Below are 19,258 nucleotides of genomic sequence, written 5' to 3' on the forward strand. Positions count from 1 at the left end.
TTTGCCTGTTGTGGGCAGGATTTGGTCCCTTTACTGCTAATGGACCAGTTGGGCTGCCTTCGGCTTGAATTTGTTCAGACCAGGCATTTTCCAGAGCTGTGGTCACATTGAACTACAGAGTGCTTTTCCTGACAGGCTCGAGTTGGTGGATAGGACCTTCAGTCAGACCAGATTTCTGTCCCAGTCCACTGCCAGGGCCACAATCTAAATGGTGTGTGTGGTTATTGTCCCCTCTCCCCCAGCCAGGAGTCACTTGGAGTGCTGTTGGTCCCTGTTGCAGCTGCTTTCACAGTGCCAGCTTGTGATGCTGTTCTGAATGGATTCTTGCCAAGCACAGATTGGACAGGGCAGGGGAGTGGGGGTTGTACAGTATTAGCGAGCTAGTTGGAGAGTGTTTGAGCTTGTTCTTGCAGGTGAAAGAGGCAGGGTTGTGGGGGAGAGAAATGGCTCCTTTTGTTTTTGGAGAAGATTCTTAAAGATTACTTGCCCGTCAAGCACACATTCTGAGATTAGTAAATACATCTATATACCACAGTATACCCCAGGTATTTCTCAAACTGTTGCTTCTGTGCTGTATCTCAGCAGAGCTATTTGTTATGCTGTCTCTTTAGGGTTCAGGACTCAGTTTCCCATCACCCTCCAGCTGTCCCAGAGCTGAGCCTGCTGATTTTTAACATTCTAGTTGTTAAGCCTTGGTGGTTCTAAGAAGTGGCAAAGTTTAGCCCCTTTGGTTTTCAAAGCCAAATGTGATGGGGGTTCATTTTCCCACTCTGGGTCCCCAGGGCTTGAGGTACCTGAGCAGGAACAGGTGTCTGCTCCTGTCCGTGATTGCAGTGTCGCCTACAGGCAGTCTCATGGGTCAGTTTGGTTCACAACCATGTCTCCACTCTTCCTACTCTTTTCAAGGTGGCCTTTTCTCTATGCTTAGCTGTGGCAAGTCTGTTCTGCCAGTCTTCAGGACATTTTTTGGGGTTATTTACACTAGCTATTTTCTAGCTGTATCTGTGGACAAGGTGAGCTTAGGATCTTCCTACTTTACTATCTTCCCTAGAAGTTGACCTGATGATATTTTTCTGTTTTTGTTTTTTATTCATTGAAAAAAAAATTGCAAGACAAGAGAAATGGCCCTACCTCAACCATGCTGGATGCAAACCTTGATTTATGATGATCGGATGGTTCCCATGGATTCAAGTCCAGTGTCTACTACTAGTGAATGTATACAAATCCATGGACAAGGCACACTTCTCAGGGGGTGGAAAGTCTGAGTACAATTCAAGTGTCAAGGCCTCATTGTTCTGAGGAAGTTCTTTGGCTACACCAAGGAGACTTTTTTGTGTCCTTCTTGTACTTGTAGTATGTGTTCATGTACCCTGGATTTTGAATTTTTGCAAAAGTTCACATGAATTTTAATCACAAACCATCAAACACGTCTTGGATTATTTTAGGTTTTGACTGAAATACAACATGGATGATACTTGAGTTTCATCTTTTAAGTCAGTAACTTTTTGGATTTCACTCTCAAATTTCATAACTTGGGCATTCTAAATTTGGCATCTGATCTACTCATAAGTGTAAGTAAATTGATCAATGAAAAAGTGTTGAGAGAGGAAGTCTTCTGAGCAAGAGCATATGGCACTCCTTACATCCATAGAAAAGTGAGTAAGTAGGAGGATTCTAACTCCATTTCCTCTTTGTGAACAGGTTCTAGTTCTAGCTTGCAGATTTTAGATCTGCTTTTTCACAAGTTAGTAGTGTATTGTGTTTAATAAACCCATGGTCACATGTGTGAATTGTTTCTTAAGTTGCTAGAAACTTCTTGAGATGTTTAAAATGGAAGCAATATATTGTTGAAAGTAGTCTATATGACAAGTAACTAAATTTGGTCCACAGTTTTCTTTCTCTCCAAAAGAGACATTGTTTCCCCCAAAATAAAGATGACAATACAATTTTTACACAGACCCAATAGTGCTGACCTCATATTGAATATTTATTGACCATTATCTAGAAATTCAGTATTATGTATTGTATTTGTCCAGGTTCTCTGAGGGGGATGCGAAGATGGGAATAGCAGCATAAGAGATTTGCCATGTAAAATGCCTGTGAGGGAAACTAGGGAGGCTGGAATAGCCATCAGATTGAAATGCATGTCTGACCCCTGAGATGAGAGAGGCAAGGAAGAAAGGAAGACCGCAGTGCAGGTCAAAGACAATTTCATCAAGTTCAGTAAGCAGTCTTCTAGAAAAACTTGCCCTGTAGAGAGTACCACACCTCATTTGCAGGGGTCTGCCTTGGTACCTGCCACACTCTGTCACCGGGCTGTGTCATTGGCTGGAGTAGCTCAAGGGGGCATGACCTCAGCATGAAGTTGGAGATAGAGTTGGCAGCAGCGGTGGCTAATCATTGCTCCCTCCCTCAAAGCTCATAGTTTTGAGTGACTTCTGCTCATGGCAATTGCATATATAAGACTATTTACTGTATTTTTTAACATGAGCCTTATTATGGAATACATTAAATGTAATGCCAGATAGAGGAAAACAAATGTTATATTTCTATAGAGACAGAAAGTTAGGCTAATTCTATAACATTTTCTTTTTTGATATATCTATTTTTTAAACCCTTTAAAAATGAAGCTATGGATTAAATGGAATGTACAAACTTACTTGGTTTGCAAATTGCATAGTCATCAGAATGTGTGCCTCAAATTTTAAAAAAAGTTGTACTGGGCTTTGTGTAAGAAAAGTTGAGAGTTAGGTCCTATTACTGATTCCTAGGACTTTTGATCTAGTAGGAAAAAAAAGTCCAAAAGGCTTTGTAAAGAAACTATCATGTTTTCAAAGTTATGTTAAAAAAAGTTCTTGGCATCTGTTATACGTTCTGGGTCCAAGGTCTTGTTGAATATCAGGAATGTGAGATGCAAAATTATATTGGTCTTTAAGACCACGTTGTAGAAAGCTTCAATACAGCTCTTATTCTGGGATCCAAACCTCTGTGCTCTGGAAGAGCAATTCTTTTTTTCAATCTAAATGAGCATAGTCACAATCAGTCTTAGCTATGAGCATGTCCTACAGTACTAGAATGATCACCTTGATGGCTCCCTATTTTGCCACACCTGCTTCTCACCAGTCCTGGAAGAGCATGGCTATCCTTCCCTTCTGCAGTGTAACCATTAGCGTAATTAATTATACAACATTTTCGCCACCTCCTAGAGAAACCTGTATGCATTAGCCATAGTCCTCATTTCCCTCCTAATTGCTCCAGCCTGAGGCAGCCAGCAATTTATTTCCTGTCTCTATGGATTTGCCTATTCTGCTATTTCATACAAATGGAATCATACGATATATGACTTTTGTGTCTGGTTTCTTTCACTTAGTATAATGTTTTCAAGGTCCATCCATATTATAGCATGGGTGAGTACTTCACTGTGTTTATTGTTGAATAATAGTCTAATGTATAGACATACCACATTTCACTTGGGTTATTTCCTTTTGGGCTATAATGATGTTTTTCTGAACAGGTGTGTACAAGTTTTTGTATAGATACATTTTTATTTCTCATGGGTATATACCTAGGAGTGGAACTGCTTGGTAATACAGTAACTCTATGTTTAATGTTTTAAGAAACTGCCAGACTTTCTGAAGTAGCTGGACCTTTTAATGTTCCCACCAACAATATTTGAGGGTTCCAGTTCTCTACCTCCTGACCAATACTTGTTATCTTTTTGATTCTAGTCATCCTTGTGCTTGTGAAGTGGTATATGAGTTGGTTTGCATTTCTCTGATGGCTGATTATTGCTGAGCATATTTTCACCTGCTTATTTACCATTCATATGTCTTTTTCCGAGAACATCCATTCCAGTCCTTTGGCTATTTTTGAATTGGGTGATTGTCTTATTCTTATTGAATTGTAAGAGTTCTTTATATATTCTAATATCAAGTCCCTTATCAGACGTATAATTTGCACATATATTTATACATTCTGTGAAATGTCTTTTCACTTTTTTGATGGTATGTGTCATTTGAAGCACGGAATTTTAAGTTTTAAATGCTACACATTTAACCTATATTTTTCTTTCATTACTTATGGTTTTGGTGTTACATTTATGACACCATCACCAAAGATAAGGCCATGAAGATATGTGCCTATGCTTTCTTTGAAGAGTTTTATAGTTTTTGCTCTTACATTTAGATCTTTGATGCATTTTTAATTACTTTTATATTTTTATGTGGCTATCTGGTTGCATCATCACTATTTTAAAAAGCTGTTCTTGGGCAGCCTGAGTGGCTCAGCAGTTTAGTGCCGCCTTCAGCCTAGGGCGTGATCCTGGAGACCCGGGATTGAGTCCCACGTCAGGCTCCCTGCATGGAGCCTGCTTCTCCCTCTGCCTGTGTCTCTGCCTCTCTCTCTTTTTCTCTCTCTGTCTCTCATGAATAAATAAATAAAGTCTTTAAAAAATAATAAAAATAAAAAGCTGTCCTTGCTTCTGTTGAATTATCTTGGCACCTTTCTTGGCATGGGTGCCACTTCATAGGCAAATTTTTATTTGATGTCTTTTTTCAAATTAGGATGGGTGTTATTTTTTGGTCACTAAATGGTTTATTGACAGTATTTTACAAAAGTATCTTTTGCTATGTGTGCATGGAAGAATTGCCTTTAATAGAGCAACGCATTTAGGACATATTAGGATAAAGAAGCCAGAATATTATATCTCGTCCAAGTGGAACTGGTGCACTGGATTAGGTATCCCCCAGACTAGGAGTGGTCATACTTTAATGTGCATCTGAGTTCTCTAGAGATCTTGTTCAAATGCAGATTCCTATTTTCTGGCTCTGGAATGGAGTGTGCAAGAGTCTGCATTTTTTTTTTAAGATTTTATTTATTTATTCATGAGAGACACAGAGAAAGAGAGAGAGAGAGAGGTAGAGACATAGCAGAGGGAGAAGCAGGCTCCATGCAGGGAGCCCAACGTGGAACTCCATACCGGGTCTCCAGGATCAGGCCCTGGGCTGAAGGTGGCCCTAAACTGCTGAGCCCCCTGGGCTGCCCGAGAGTCTGCATTTTTAATGAGCCCCAGAGCATGCTGATGGTGCTGGTCCTGGAACTTACACTTTGAGTAACAGTGCAAGAGGGGCCTTCTGATATGATCTCGTTCAGTGTTGTTATATCTACTTATTTAAAATGGTTTGAAGGGAGTTTATTGAATTTAGTGTTTTTTTGTTTTGTTTTTGTTTTTGTTTTTGCTTTGTATTGAATAGCCTTCAAGATGAAAAAACTACCATGCAGGGAAATAGAATAAATGTTTCTTCTAGTGGTCCTTCTGCCCATCGATTATCTTCTATCTTCCTTTTAGGCCTCTGATGATTGTCACACAGAAGATCACGACCTTGGCATTCCAAATTCATGATGGTGAGAAAAATGACTCTCCTGTTGGTGCTGAGAGCGAGACTGACATTCAGAGCTCTTTGTTTGGACTCTACCCATAGTCCAGAGTTTAGCCAAGTTCTGGCAGTTCTTCTATAACTTGTCAAAAATTTGCAAGCTTCTTTAATCAAAACTCTTCTCAACTATTATGTACCACTTCCCTGCTGAATCTGTAGTCTAAATCTGTTGAAGTATTTACCCTGAGAACAGTTGGCTTTCTGTTTACTTATGTAATATTTTAAATTTATGGTACTCACTGCCCTTCATTTCCAAATCTGCTGAGAAGAAATGGCATTCTTTTTCTTTGGTTTAATATGAGAAGCTCATAAGGTAATAAAAAAAATAGTATTGGCTGGTTAACCATTTTTAATGCTAGTTTTGTTTTGTTTAGTGTTTTTGTTTTGTTTGGCTTGGAAGATTATCTAATGAGATTAGCCTGGCCCTTCTCCTTGGAAGAAGGAAGGATCTTCTGTTTGTATACAATTGAACATTTTCTTTGCTCATGCCTTTCCTGAAAATGACCAGAAAGTGTGATTTACACGATTAAGACCTGGTTGCAGGGAAGGAGGACGGCACTTTCAGCCTGGTGGAAGATTTCAAAGTGGGTGGAAGAGGTGTCAGGTGCAATTAGTAAAAGTATATTTTGCAGATTTGTACTGCTCTGGCAAACGCTTTCTGACTGTTGAAGCTCCTTTATGTGCTACCAGATTGAGAAGATTTATGATCTCTGCTAGCTAGTCTTATTTTTCTTTAAAGCTTGGGATTTGATTTAATTTCATTCTGACCCTGGATATTCCTAGTTCATACTTGACGATTTAGTCATTCTTCAGAGAACAGGGTCATTTTGTATCAAGGATGGAGCCTTTCTAGGGTAACCAAGTGTCCTGGTTTGTCCAGAACAGAGTAGTTTCCCAGGACATAAGACCTTTAGGGCCCAGCTTGGGAAAGTCCAGGGCAAACTGGGGTGAGTTGCTAAATGTCTTTGTACCCAAGTCTAGTTGGTAGTCGTTATAGTCTAATGTTAGCACATAAACCAATAGCTAAAATCAATTTAATTTTTAGGACTGCCAGAGATGTATGGTTGACATCTTAGAAAAAAAGTGTGATTTTTTTTAACACTGCTTCTTTTTTTTTTAAATAGGCTTTTTGCCTAAATTTACTTTTTAAAGCATTCTCAGTTTACCTGATTTTCTGGAAAAACCCTTACATGCAGCAAGGTATTTATTTGCCATTTCTTTTTTTCTCATGTGCAGTAGGAACAAGTAAATTCCAGAAACACTGTCTTCCTTTATACATATTTTCTGAATGGCCTTTTTGATTGGTGACCATCATCACTTTTAGCTGAATATACAGCTTTGTAGTCAAGCTCTGTAGCTTTTAGATGACATGTCGGATTTTTTTACTATAAGTTAACATATACATTTTACGAGAAGCACAAATGTGATTTGGTTCCCTACCCCTTTTCTGACATGGATGAATTTTAAAAGAAGCAGAATCACCTGATAAATCTTTTATGTTTTCCCTGCATTCAGGATTATATTTCCTGTTTTTTAGAAGAGGAAAGTCCCCTGTTCCTTTCCCCATTCCACACCCATGCTTTCAGCTGGTGCCAGGTGTCTGCAGCCAGCATAATCAGGGAGGTCTTTAAGGTGGTGCAGGCTGCAAAGGCAGGCTTCTTTTTCTCATGTAGCAATGAAAACATACGTACTTTGGTAAGGAGTGCAGGAGATGTAGGGAGTTCCCTGAGATCCATGTCCCATGCAATTTAAATAGGAGTAACCCCTGCTTTCTCCCCGCTTCACAAGAGCCTGTAGAGACTGTCAGAAAAGAAAATGATTTTATGATGTGTGAAATAAAGCACTTTTTTCAAATGACTTTTAGAAGCCTCATTTAGAATTATCTACTTCAAACATCTTATTTCTACATTTTTTTTATTTTGTAGGATTAGGTCGAAGAGCTGAAGACCTCTCTGCTGAGCAACAGCGTCTTGCTGTAAAGTAAGTTAAACAATATATTCTTGAACCCTTTGTATATCAGTGTCTAGAAATCTTTTTCATGTCTCAATAGATATTAACCCTATTAGATGGATGTATTATTATTTATTTAATGAATCTGCTGTTGGTGGATAGATACTTGGGTTGTCTGCCACTCTTTGGCTTTTACAAACCCTGTTCCCAAGTCATTTTAAAGAGGTTTGGGCATAGCAGTGGGATAGGTTTCCAGAAGTGGGATTACTGGGCCAGAGAATAAATGGATCTGTGATTTTGTTAGTTTTATGAGATTCTCCTTCACCACTGTAGTTATGTCCATTACAGAGTTATTTTTATTGGCCCATGTGTCTGAGGGTCCTCAAGAAACAATTATCAGCGCGCATCAGAATGATTAAATGCCTCGATGAAGACGGATAGGAAGTAGGGCTGGAGAGGGGAATGTAGGATGGGATTGAGTGCCTCATTTTCGCAGTAAAAGATTGGGTAGGACTTGGAAGCAATGGAGACCCACTGCAAACGACTAATGAATCAGATTCTTTGCTCAGTGTTATGGGGGTATAAATGCTGGGCATTTGACCCTGAGTATTCCTAGTTCATACTTGACAATTTAGTCATTCTGTAGGGAACGATGTCATTTTATACCAAAGATGGAGTCTTTTTAGGGTAACAAACTGTCCTGGCTTATCCAGAACAGGGTAGTTTTCCTGGACATGAGACCTTCAGGGCCCAACTAGGGAAAGTCCAGGGCAAACTGGGGCGAGTTGCTAAATGTCTTTGTACCCAAGTCTAGTTGGTAGGGCATAATTCCAGTGACCGGTTAGCAATGGCATTTTAGGGAGCCTTTCCCCACAATACTCTCCGGGCCCTTTAAATGCCATTAAAACACTACCCAGAACTGGTCTCTACAGAATTTTTCCCCTGCCACTACTTTTGTCTGTTGTTCAGGACCTCGTGCCTGGATGCCAAAGCAGACAAGAGGGAGTTACAGAGGGAGTTCTGTGTGTCCTCTTCAAATGGAAACTGATTCCACCCATCATCCGTTTTGTGTTTATTTTGGCAGCCGAGAGGGGGCTTTCCCATTTCACAGCATCTCCGTCAACTCACATTAGGTCAGGTTCCCACCCCATCTCGTGTTTATTACCTCCATTTTCTCCTGCAGAAACTAAGGCTGCTGAGAAAGAGCACATCTCAGCCTCAGAGTTGCCCTGGACCTCTCCCTCCGTGTCTATAGCGGCAGTCGACCAGCAGAGGGCGCCACGGAGCGCTGTGCCTTCCCTGAGCCACCTGCCTTCCCTGAGCCACCTGCCTTCTCTGAGCCACCTGCCTCTATTAACTTGTCCTTTCCACAAGGTTTCTAGCTTAGATGGGTTTTCAGAGAAACAAAGACACCCCATGTCATGGTTCATCATCCATAAAGACAACACCTGTGTTTAGGAGTGGCTTACTCGCAGATATTCAAGAAAAATCCAAGACTGAAGGTTTTTCCATTTTTTTTTCTATTTTCACAGAGTAAAACCCTCGTTTTTGGAATACTTAAGCTACCTTCTCAACTTCATGAGTGTCATAGCTGGCCCTTGCAACAATTTCAAGGATTATATAGCCTTTATCGAGGGGAGACATATACATGCGAAGTTGCTGGAAGTGAATGGGAAGCAGAGAGGTTTCCACAACCTGCCAGAACCTTCTCCCACCGTAAGATTTTAGTGCCAAGTATTTACCCAGAGCTCCACGAAAATAGAGTTCTGCTGCCAGGGCTGAGTCTCACTAGTAATTGTTCTAATTAAAAAGCCAAGTAGTTTACTAGAAAGCTTGGCCAATAACTCGCTGTCACCCTCATTTACCTCACAGAGGAGCTTATTGGCTGGAATAATTAAAGCAATCGATCCATTCTGCAACTGGACAATATTTAATGCTTATAATGTGCTCAGCACTTTGCTAGTTAGTGTATTCGGATTGATGAGTGTTTTTTTTTGTCCTTATGAATAGAAATTCATATCCAGCCAAAGAACAATGTCATGAAAGGGGGATGGGGAGAGAGTGGGAACCAGAACCAATGTGATGTTTATTGCAGAGCCTGTTTCTTGAATGGGTAACCAGTGTTATGTTGGCATGCTTAAAAGATTGGTTTTATTGACTGAGTGTTTAAGATGTTTTTTTGGAAATAATATTTTAATTTTAACCTGAATTTTATTAATTTTGAATTAGTCGACATTAGGATGACTTATTGAACTTTACAAATATGCTAAATTTATTCAGATCAAATATCCCATATTTAAGGGAAGTCTAATTATTTGAAAGAACAGGGAAAATTGGAAAAAGGAGAAAATCAGGATAATTGAGTTAAATATTTGTAAATGCTAAACTCTGGGCAAAATTAATTATTTGAAAACTTAAGTAATTTATTAAGCATGAATTTTCAGGTAGTTTTGACACAGTCAGGTCTTCGGCAGCTTATGGCTTGTCAAATGTCTCAGCTCTTACTGTGTTATTGAAACAGTGCAGGAGTAAGGTCGCCATGGCCATGAGACATCAAAGTCCTCACAGGCGTTTCTTGGCTGAATCTACCAGAGTCGTGCTTTTGTGTTTCACATGCTCTCATTTAGAGACTATGATCACAGAGGCTTAGTATCACTCTCCAAGGAGACTCTTGCATTTTTGTGCAAAAAGTGAAGTGGTCAGGTGGTTTTTTGGCTAAGGACACATCGGTGGGAGGTAGCTGGAACTCACAGGCTGATGCTTTCCCATGTGTTGTCATAATCATAGCTAAACATGGTGAGCACTTGACTGGGAGCCAGATGCTATTCTCGGTACCTTGCAAATAGTCATTCACCTGAACCTCTAGCCACTCTGAGAGAGGTGCTGTAGCTATCCCCATATTACAAAAAAAAAGTGCCCCCCCCCTTTTTTTAAAGATTTATTTGAGAGAGAACACACGATGGAGAATGCAAGCATGAGTAGGGGAGGGAGAGTGAGGGAGAGAGAATCCTAAGCCAACTTGGCAATGAATGCAGAGCCTGAGACTCGGCTTGATCTCATGACCCAAGAGATCATGACTTGAGCCAAAATCAAAAGTTGGTGGTTAATTGACTAAGCCATCCAGGCACCCCAGTAAGTGGCCTGTTTTAATAAAGTTGGGCACTATAGTTCTATTGATGTTATATGACATCCCCTGGAATGTCAGAGAAAGTGGGCAAAATCGCTTGGTCTAGAGGCATTTAAAATGCCAATGCATCTTAATACTAGAGCAGACTACATGTAGACCACCTTGGAAGGCTTTCTAAAGCTTTCCATTACCTGCTTATGTCTTGATTCAGGTATTTAAAAACTTGTACAGAATCCTTCCTAGCTAAGCCTCTGTCCTCCTTTTGGTAATTCAAACCCATTTTCTTGACTCTGCTGGTGATAGAAGTGGAAGGCAATTGGTTATTTCTTTCTGATGGAAGACTGCCACCCTATAATGCTCTTTCTCTTATGTTTTGGGTTATAAATCTACCTTCCTTTTGGGGCACCTGGATGAGTCAGTTGGTTAAGCCTTTGGCTCAGGTCATGATCTCGGGGTCCTGGGATGGAGCCCCACACTGGGCTCCCTGCTCAGCAGGGAGTCTGCTTTTCCTTCTCCCTCTGCCCCTCCCCCCTACTCATGCTCTTTCTTGCTCTCTCAAATAAAATCTTAAAAAAAAAAAAAAACAAAAACTACATTCTTTTTGTTGGTAGAATGTGCTGGTGATCATTTTCTTCCATTTTAGATATATTTAGACCTCAAGTGTCAGAGGTGTATTCTTCATTTACATTTAGCCCATATGCCCAGCATCCAATTTGTGTCCTAAGAATGCCTTCTGGTGGTGTTCCATCTAGGGAATATTACCAGAGCAGCTATTGGAAAAGCTTTGTTCAAAATATGCCGTTGCTGAAATTTTTTTCCTCATACCAGAGGCCTGAATGGTTACACTGATTTTTTTTCCCCCCACATTTCAGGGAGCTGTGATACACAAGTTGTGTATGACCTTGGTGTCTCTCCTCCTGTTTTTGACACTCACCAAGACCTTCCCGGTCACCTGCCTGGTTGATGATTGGTTTGTTCACAAAGCAAACTTTCTGACTCGGCTCTGCTACTTATATATTGTCATGCAAGCCTCGAAGCCCAAGTATTACTTTGCCTGGACGTTAGGTACGTTTGATGGAATGGCCCTGAATGAATGAGGGAGAGTGATACTCCTTGGATGGCTTACCCAGAACAGCATTTTGGATCACCTAATCAAAAAAAAATTAATACATGATGGAGGCAGCTGAGCCAATATCATTTTGTACTTTCCAGCTAGCACTCCTATGTCCCACCATCCATAAATTCAATTATCTGTGAGAAGAGAAAAGCAATCTTGGCTGTCATTTCAGCTCAATGTTATTAACAGATGTCCAAACTTGGAAGCTTCCTCCTCCAATTGAAGCTCCATTAGTACAGTGGAAAGTTAAGGGAAAATTCTAGAATGATCTGGCTGTATTGTGATTTTTCTGGGTGGTACATAATAGAGGGTACATGCTTGAATAAATTTACCAACACACATGCTGATTTAGGTTGCGCTTTTAAAGAAACGGTTAAAAAAATTTGTTGGTTAAGCTTTATGCCTTAGAAACTGACTTCAAGTGATAAATATTTTTTTAAGGTAGAAAGTTCAACTTTATTTGCTTTTTTCCTCTTTCCTTTCAAACAATTTTAGACTGGAAAAGTTTAAAGCTTTGCTGGAGTGAGCAGTAAGTCCTCCTATTTACTTACCAGGAATGGTAAGGAATTTTGATAAGGCACGGCCGCCCTATCTACTTCATATTTGGAGCCCTTACAGCAATGGAAATTTAACTTCTTAGCTGAAGGTGATCTGGGTCTTGATGTCAGAAAGCACTGATTTGGTTTATTAAGTCAAACAGATGATTAAACTCAGTACCTAATACTTAGCCCATGTTCCATGAGTGAAGGCATAGCACTTCACTGAGTTCTGTTTCCTTCATTTCATGCTCCAAGTTTTTAATCCCTAAATTGAAGCTTGTAGCTGCTAAATGATTTTTATTTTTTTATTGTGATAAAATATAACATAGAATTTGTCATTTTAGCCATCTCTAGTGAACAAATTAATGGCATCAAGTTCACTCACAGTGTTGTACAACCATCACCACCATCCATGTCCAGAACTTTTCCCATCACCCCAAACAGGAGTGCTGTACCCATTAAGAAAAAAGTAATAACTCCTCATTCCTCTCTCTCCTCAAGTCCTGGTCCAGATTATTTTTAAAAGTTGACATGTTCAGGGAGAAATTCAGTCCAGTGCAGTGTTTATGTAACACTTGGCCAGAAAGATCAGCTTTTAAAAAATTTGCAGTGTGGGAAATTTGGCCACCTTTGGTTTAATGCAGGGAGTGTTTGCTGATAGGAAGGTTCTGAGCTAGGAGGAATGCAAAGGTGAATAAGGCCTCTTCTCTGCCGTCAAGACTGTTCTGGTCTGTGGGCATAGAGATGTGTGTGCCCACCATGGAGAGCTGTCTCAATGCCAGGAATACTGAAAGGGATGCTGAATATAGACCCGTTGTTTTGGAAGGCTGCAAAAGCCTTATTCTAACTCTTTCTGCAGTGGCTTTATTAAGAATGCTAGTATCTTCGGTAGGTAGGCATGATGCGTGCTATGGTTGGAAATCTGTTTAGAACACCAGGCTTACTTTTCTACATGAGATACTTATTATTTTCACCTTGCTCTAACCTGTGTGTGTTTGCAAATGAGAGAGTGAGAGGAAGAGAGAACATCTCCCTCTCCTTTCTACCTTCTACTTCTTTACTTACCCTTCCTTTTCTCTCCCTTCTCCCTACCTTTCCCACTCCCATGTTCTGTGTCCTAGGGCTTCAGGGCTGGCTTCTGGACTAAATCAGCTCCTGCTTTAGGAGGGAAGCAAGGCCATGCGTGGCCTCCTAGGGAAAGTCTAACACGAGGTGGGTTGTGCTGGCGGAGGTCGGGGTGAGGAGGGGCGGTTCTAGACAACAAGGGGGCGTCTGGCATCGGTCTGCCCTTTTGGGACTGCCCCAAATATTGGGAGTGTCCTTTTCTGTGGGTAGCTTTCTCCGTGGACTTGGCTCTTTTCTGTACGTCCTTCCCTTTATCTTTTTTTGGGTAGCTTCAGGAGAGACACACTTCATTAATTTGTACGGCCTCAATTTGAACTTTGTTACGGTGTCGATTGCATAGGCTGGTCTGAAATTAACCTTTGTATTATTTAAGAATAAAGAAGCAATGAATAGCATAATGGGGAATATTTAAACTGCTTAACCGAATGATTGTTTTATCCAGCTCCTTAGAACATCATTTGCATATAATTGATGCACTAATTATACATGATTATAAATTTAATCCTTAAAGCTGGCCTCTTCATGAATCTCAGCCGATCCGCATGGTGTTCGCCTTGCTCTCCTTACTGTTTATGGTAAAATAATAAAAGCAATTTTCTTTGGATCTAGTGTACAATTCTGGTTGTTTTTCTCTTACTAATTAGTACTAATTAGTGAGACTCAACTTCAGCCCAGGCTGTGTTCCAAGGATCACAACCTCCAAAATATGGGTGTCCAAGCTCATTTATCTGTAATAATACAATAGACAATACAAGTAAAGCCAGTTTGGGGTTGGCGAACTTAGAACCTCTCACTGCTCGGAGACAAAAAACACGTCTTGGATAAACGGTGGTGGAAGGAAAAGGGGGTACAGGCTGAGTAGCCAGGCTCTGGATGCAGCATCTGAGAGCTACTATTCTGGTCCCTCCTTTGTCTTTCATAGTGGCTCCCAGACACTCAGGTAGTGGGATCAGAATTCTTTCTAGCATTTGGAGCCTGGCACTGTTTACCACCTGAGTGATCAGAATGTTAGCATCGCTAAGCCTTGGGAAGATGGGGACAGCAGCTAACATTTCTTGAGTGCTGACTTGGGCTAGGCACTGTGCCGTGAGCTCTACTCACATCTCATCTAATTCTTTCAATGTGGCTTTAAGATAGGTACCATTCATATCTCCATTTTCTTCTCAACGGAATGGATTTCTAGATGTTAGACACTCTCTCGAGGCTGTACGTTCTGTATGTTGCTCAGTGGACATGGGAAGCCAGGGGCTCTGCCTCTAGAGCCCGCCCTGACCCACCATCTTCACACTGCTGGGAGCACTGGAGGAGAATGCCTGTAGAGTGCTTTGTAAAATCCTAGAAAGATTGCAGGCACCAAACAGAGAAGTTGTTGCTATTCTGCTTTTTAGATGAGGCTGGAGGTAGGAGAAGCAATTGCAGGGCTCCTGGTCTCATACCATCCACCAGCCTAGTTTTAGTTTCCAACACAGACCCCGAAGGGCTCCTCTCCTTCTGGTTCAGCTCATCTTGTCATTCAGTGTCTTCCCACACATTTAAAACTTCATTTCTTGGGGCACCAGGGTGGCTCAGCCATTCAACCATCTGCCTTCAACTCAGGTCATGATCCTGGGGTCCTGGGGCCAAGCCTGCTTCTCCCTCTGCCTCTGCCTGCTGCCCCCTCTGCTTGGGTATGTGTTTGTGCATCCTCACTCTCTCTCTGTTAAATAAATAATCTTGGGCAGCCCACGTTGCTCAGCAGTTTAGCACCACCTTCAGCCCAGGGCATGATCCTGGAGACCCGAGATCGAGTCCTGCGTCAAGCCTGCTTCTCCCTCTGCCTGTGTCTCTGCCTCTCTCTCTCTCTCTGTGTCTCTCATGAATAAATAAATAAAATCTTTTAAAAATAAATAAATAAATAATCTTAAAAAACAAACAAACAAACAAACAAACAATTTTGTTTCCTAACTGGCACACGCCTGCTAAGTTGCTTTTTTTCTTTTCCATGGAGTTTCCATCCAGTCGGCTAGGGAGAATGACCTAGCAGCACTCAGAACTTCTCATCCTTCTAAAAGAAACCAGATAATTTCCCAGTGAAGCCAAGCATAAGATAAGCAGTGTTAAGTCACCCAACTATGCCAAAAGGAAAGGAGACAAACATAGATTGTTTTTCTTGAGAGTAACTCTTCCGAAGTCCCTCTGGAGCTGGACCTGAATGTCTATGGAGAAAAACGAATGAAGCCTCAAGACAGACTTCTCTAAGATGTCCCTAGATCTAAGAGCTTACAGTGTTGTGGTTTAGTTTACTTCTTATTTTGATTCCAGTATAGTTAATATACAATGTTATTAGTTTAGGTATATAATATACTGATTCAACACTTCTGTGCATCACCTGGTGCTCATGATGATGAGTGTTCTCCTTCATCCTTATCATCTATTTCACCTATCCCCACCCCCACCAGTGGGAACCATCAGCATGTTCTCTGTAGTTCAGAGTTTGTTTCTTGGCTTGTCTCTTTTTTCCTTTTGTCTTGTTTCTCAAATTCCACATACGAGTGAGACATATGGTGTTTGTCTTTCTGACTTATATCACTTCGCATTACAGTTCTCTAGATCCACTCATGTTACTGTAAATGGCAAGATTTCATTTTTTATGGCTGAGTAATATTCCATTGTAGATACATGCCACCTCTTTATCCACTCATCTATTGATGGACTACTTCAGCTGTTTCCATAGTTTGGCTATTGTAGATAGTGCTGCTATAAACATACGGGTGCAAATAGCCCTTTGAATTAGTATTTTTGTATTTTGGGGGTAAACACCCATAGTGCGATTACTGGATCATAGGGTAGTTCTATTTGTAATTTTTTGAGGAACCTCCATACCGTTCTCCAGAGTGGTTGCACCAGTTTATATTCCCACGAAAAGTGTAAGAGCGTTTCCCTTTCTCCACATCCTTGCCAACACCTCTTGTTTCTTGTTTTTTTTTTTTTTTTTTTTTTTTAGCCATTCTGACATGTGTGAGGTGATACCTCATTGTGATTTGGTTTGCATTTCCCTGATGATGAGTGATATTGAGCATCTTTTCATGTGTCTGTTGGCCATCTGTATGTCTTCTTTGGAGCAATGTCTGTCATATCTTCTGCCCATTTTTTAATTGGATTATTTGTTTTGTGGGTGTTGAAGCTTATTTTTTTTTTTTAAAGAAAATATTCTGACAGAATTGAACTAAGTGGAGAGAGAATTAGCCTTTTGGTCATCATAATAAAAGTATGTTGATTTCATCAGGTTTCTATTTGGTTACAGAATCACATAATTGAGGAATTAGAAATGTTATACTCAATGTAGGAGGACATCTTATAGTTCAGTGAAGTGGAATAAAGATGGAAACCTGACCTTTCTCAAACTGACTTTATGGGTAGGATGCTTTGGTAATTGGGTCCACGTGTGGTCTCCATGGTGGCTGGCCCCACATTCACATCTCTAGCTCTGTCTTTTGTCTTGTGTTCTAAACTTTTCTAACTATATCTTGGCAGCCCCAGCTGATACCTACTGGCATGTCATGCTTAATATGTCCAGAATGAGCTCCAATTTCTCTTGCAGAGCTGGTTCTCCTCCTGACCTAATGCTATCCATTCATGTTGTGCCATCTTTAATGGCAGCTCCTGGACCTGTCCAAGTCACCTGGCTCCCCTGTTTCTTCTGGCCCCTGCTTCTGAGCTGAGATGTATGTTTACCTTCTTCCTTTCTCTTCTTACATGAAGTTGGTCACTAAATCCTATTGTTTGTCCCAGTTCATTTTTCTTTTATTTTCATTTTGCATTTTAGGAGCATCTAGTGCCTTCTTCCTTAGCAGGTGCTCACTAAATGCTAGTTAATAAATAAAAAATGAATAAAAATTAAGGCTACCAAGGAGCTCAAAAGGTTTCTCTGATTTATAATGGTACCGGATCCTTTTAGTTGTTTTGGTTTCTTTTCCAAGGAGAAACTACTGCCTGTCTCTCAATCTTAAAGCAAGACAGACATTTAATATCTTTTAAAACAGCAATGTGACTTTTGTTCCATATCCTAATATGTTGTTTTAAAAACCATAGCTGATGCAGTGAATAATGCAGCTGGCTTTGGGTTCAGTGGAGTGGATAAGAATGGAAATTTCTGTTGGGATCTGCTTTCTAACCTAAACATCTGGAAAATTGAGGTGAGTCTACTATGTTTTTGAATCAAGCTTCCATTATTGAATAATGGTGAATAAAGCAAATAGTGTGTTTTGAGTGCAGTATCCCCGGAAGCTCTTCCTCAGAGTGTCTGAGGGAGAGCCATCAGGGAATGCCAGGTCCATCAGCTTCCTGGACATTTTGCATCTTGGAATTTTTCCTGTTTTTTCTTTTTTTTTTTTTTTAAAGATACCTACTTTCTTGACAGTTGTAATGGTTCAAGAAATGACAGACAGAAATCTGAAAAAGAGCCAGGAAAATCTTTTTTTGTTGTTTATATTCCTGTTCTCTCAACTAGAAAGTCCAGATGCCATTTTCTCTTGTTTCACATTCTACTTTCTTCAATCAGGAATACAGACGGGGAGGCTCCTATATTGAGATTTTAATATTGCAAGCCCTCTGTCATCCTTTTGAAACATTTCTAATCCATCTTATTTTAAGAAGAACTGTTTTATTTTAAGAAGAACGACATAGAGCTTTTAGATCACTAGAATCAGTGTGGCTGTTTGTCTTCCACTGGCTTTGTTCTTGGACCACAGCTCTCAAGATGTCCTCATATTCAGAGGTGGTCTCTTTGGGGGCCACATCATTCTTGGTCCTTATATCATTAGCACTCGGGACTCATAGGAAGGCCCAGTCTTCGACCCTTTCCTCCTTGCTGCTGGGAGTAAAGTCATGGTTCTCAATATACAGAAGGGTTGGTTCTCTAGCCAGGTGATTCATATTTGCTGTTGGCTGTGGTTTCCCACCCACCACAGGGCAGGCAGAGTGCCACTGGAGAGCAAGCGAAGGAAATATTCATGTAGAGCAAGAAACAAGGGATGTGGAGACTGACCACCTGCTTCCCGTTAGGTGGACAGTAGGCCAAAAGGAGACATGGCAGATGTTCTCTACCTTCTTGATCCCTGAGACTTCTCTTCATCTTAAATGGATAAACTGTAGCCTCCAGAGCCACTTTTCTCAATTTTGGAAAGCAATGTGGATCATCTACAAGGTTCTCATGTCTATACAGATGATAATCCAAGAGAGTTCAAATGTGTTATAACTTTGCTCCCTTTTCCCACTCAAATTCTCTGCCTCAAAAGTCATGGACCACTGTTAGCTGCTTCAGAGCACTGTGGGCACATGTCCTTTAGAGTGGCTCCCCTTCCGTTTGGCTGCCCACCAGTACACCAAGACCTAGTCCTTTCACTGAGTATGTGGCCAGCGTGAAGGGCTAAGTTATTAAGTTATATCTTTATTATCAAAGAAAACCAGAAAGAGGGAGTTTGGATATTCAGTAGAGTTGATAGAGAGCAAAGAACTAAAGAAAACCAAGGACATCTGACTTAGTTAAGGTACATTGAAGCTGTGCATATAGCATTTTATTAGCCATAGAGAACATAAATAAAACCCCTTAGGGTTTTGAAATAAAAAGTCATAATACAATATCTATCTTCTATTTATAGCTCCATCCATCCCTCTATCCATCTCTCTATTATCTCTCTCCTTCCCTCCAAATGTACTAGTGTATGGACTGAGATTTTCTTATGGTTAAAATAGAAAAAAAGTGGTACTTTCACCTTTGTTAGGAATTCTGGCTCTTGAATGTTTGCTTCATGCTTTCTACTACCAGCCTTTGATAAGACTTTTTTTTTTTTTTTTTAATGAGAAAACCCAATTGATGGCTTAATTTAGAATCTCTCTTCCATAGTACCAGTGTCATTGCCAGTTGGGTGATGTCTGTTTTCTTTTTTGTATTGAGACCCCTTCATGCATGAAATCTCTCACTATT

At 40.5% G+C, this 19,258-nt stretch overlaps 1 protein-coding gene across 2 annotated transcripts in view; it reads left to right on the plus strand.

Moving 5' to 3' along the window:
• Positions 1 to 19,258, plus strand: part of MBOAT1 (membrane bound O-acyltransferase domain containing 1) — a 113,560-nt gene that overhangs the window by 81,744 nt on the left and 12,558 nt on the right. For both annotated transcript variants that reach the window (XM_041772310.1, XM_041772311.1), the window contains 5 exons: positions 5,348 to 5,403; positions 7,361 to 7,415; positions 8,918 to 9,101; positions 11,385 to 11,577; positions 17,365 to 17,468. In XM_041772310.1, the coding sequence (XP_041628244.1) occupies positions 5,348 to 5,403; positions 7,361 to 7,415; positions 8,918 to 9,101; positions 11,385 to 11,577; positions 17,365 to 17,468 (592 nt within the window). The remainder of the gene's footprint in view (positions 1 to 5,347; positions 5,404 to 7,360; positions 7,416 to 8,917; positions 9,102 to 11,384; positions 11,578 to 17,364; positions 17,469 to 19,258) is intronic.

Source organism: Vulpes lagopus, chromosome 10 (assembly GCF_018345385.1).
Source record: "Vulpes lagopus strain Blue_001 chromosome 10, ASM1834538v1, whole genome shotgun sequence".
NCBI lineage: Eukaryota > Metazoa > Chordata > Mammalia > Carnivora > Canidae > Vulpes > Vulpes lagopus.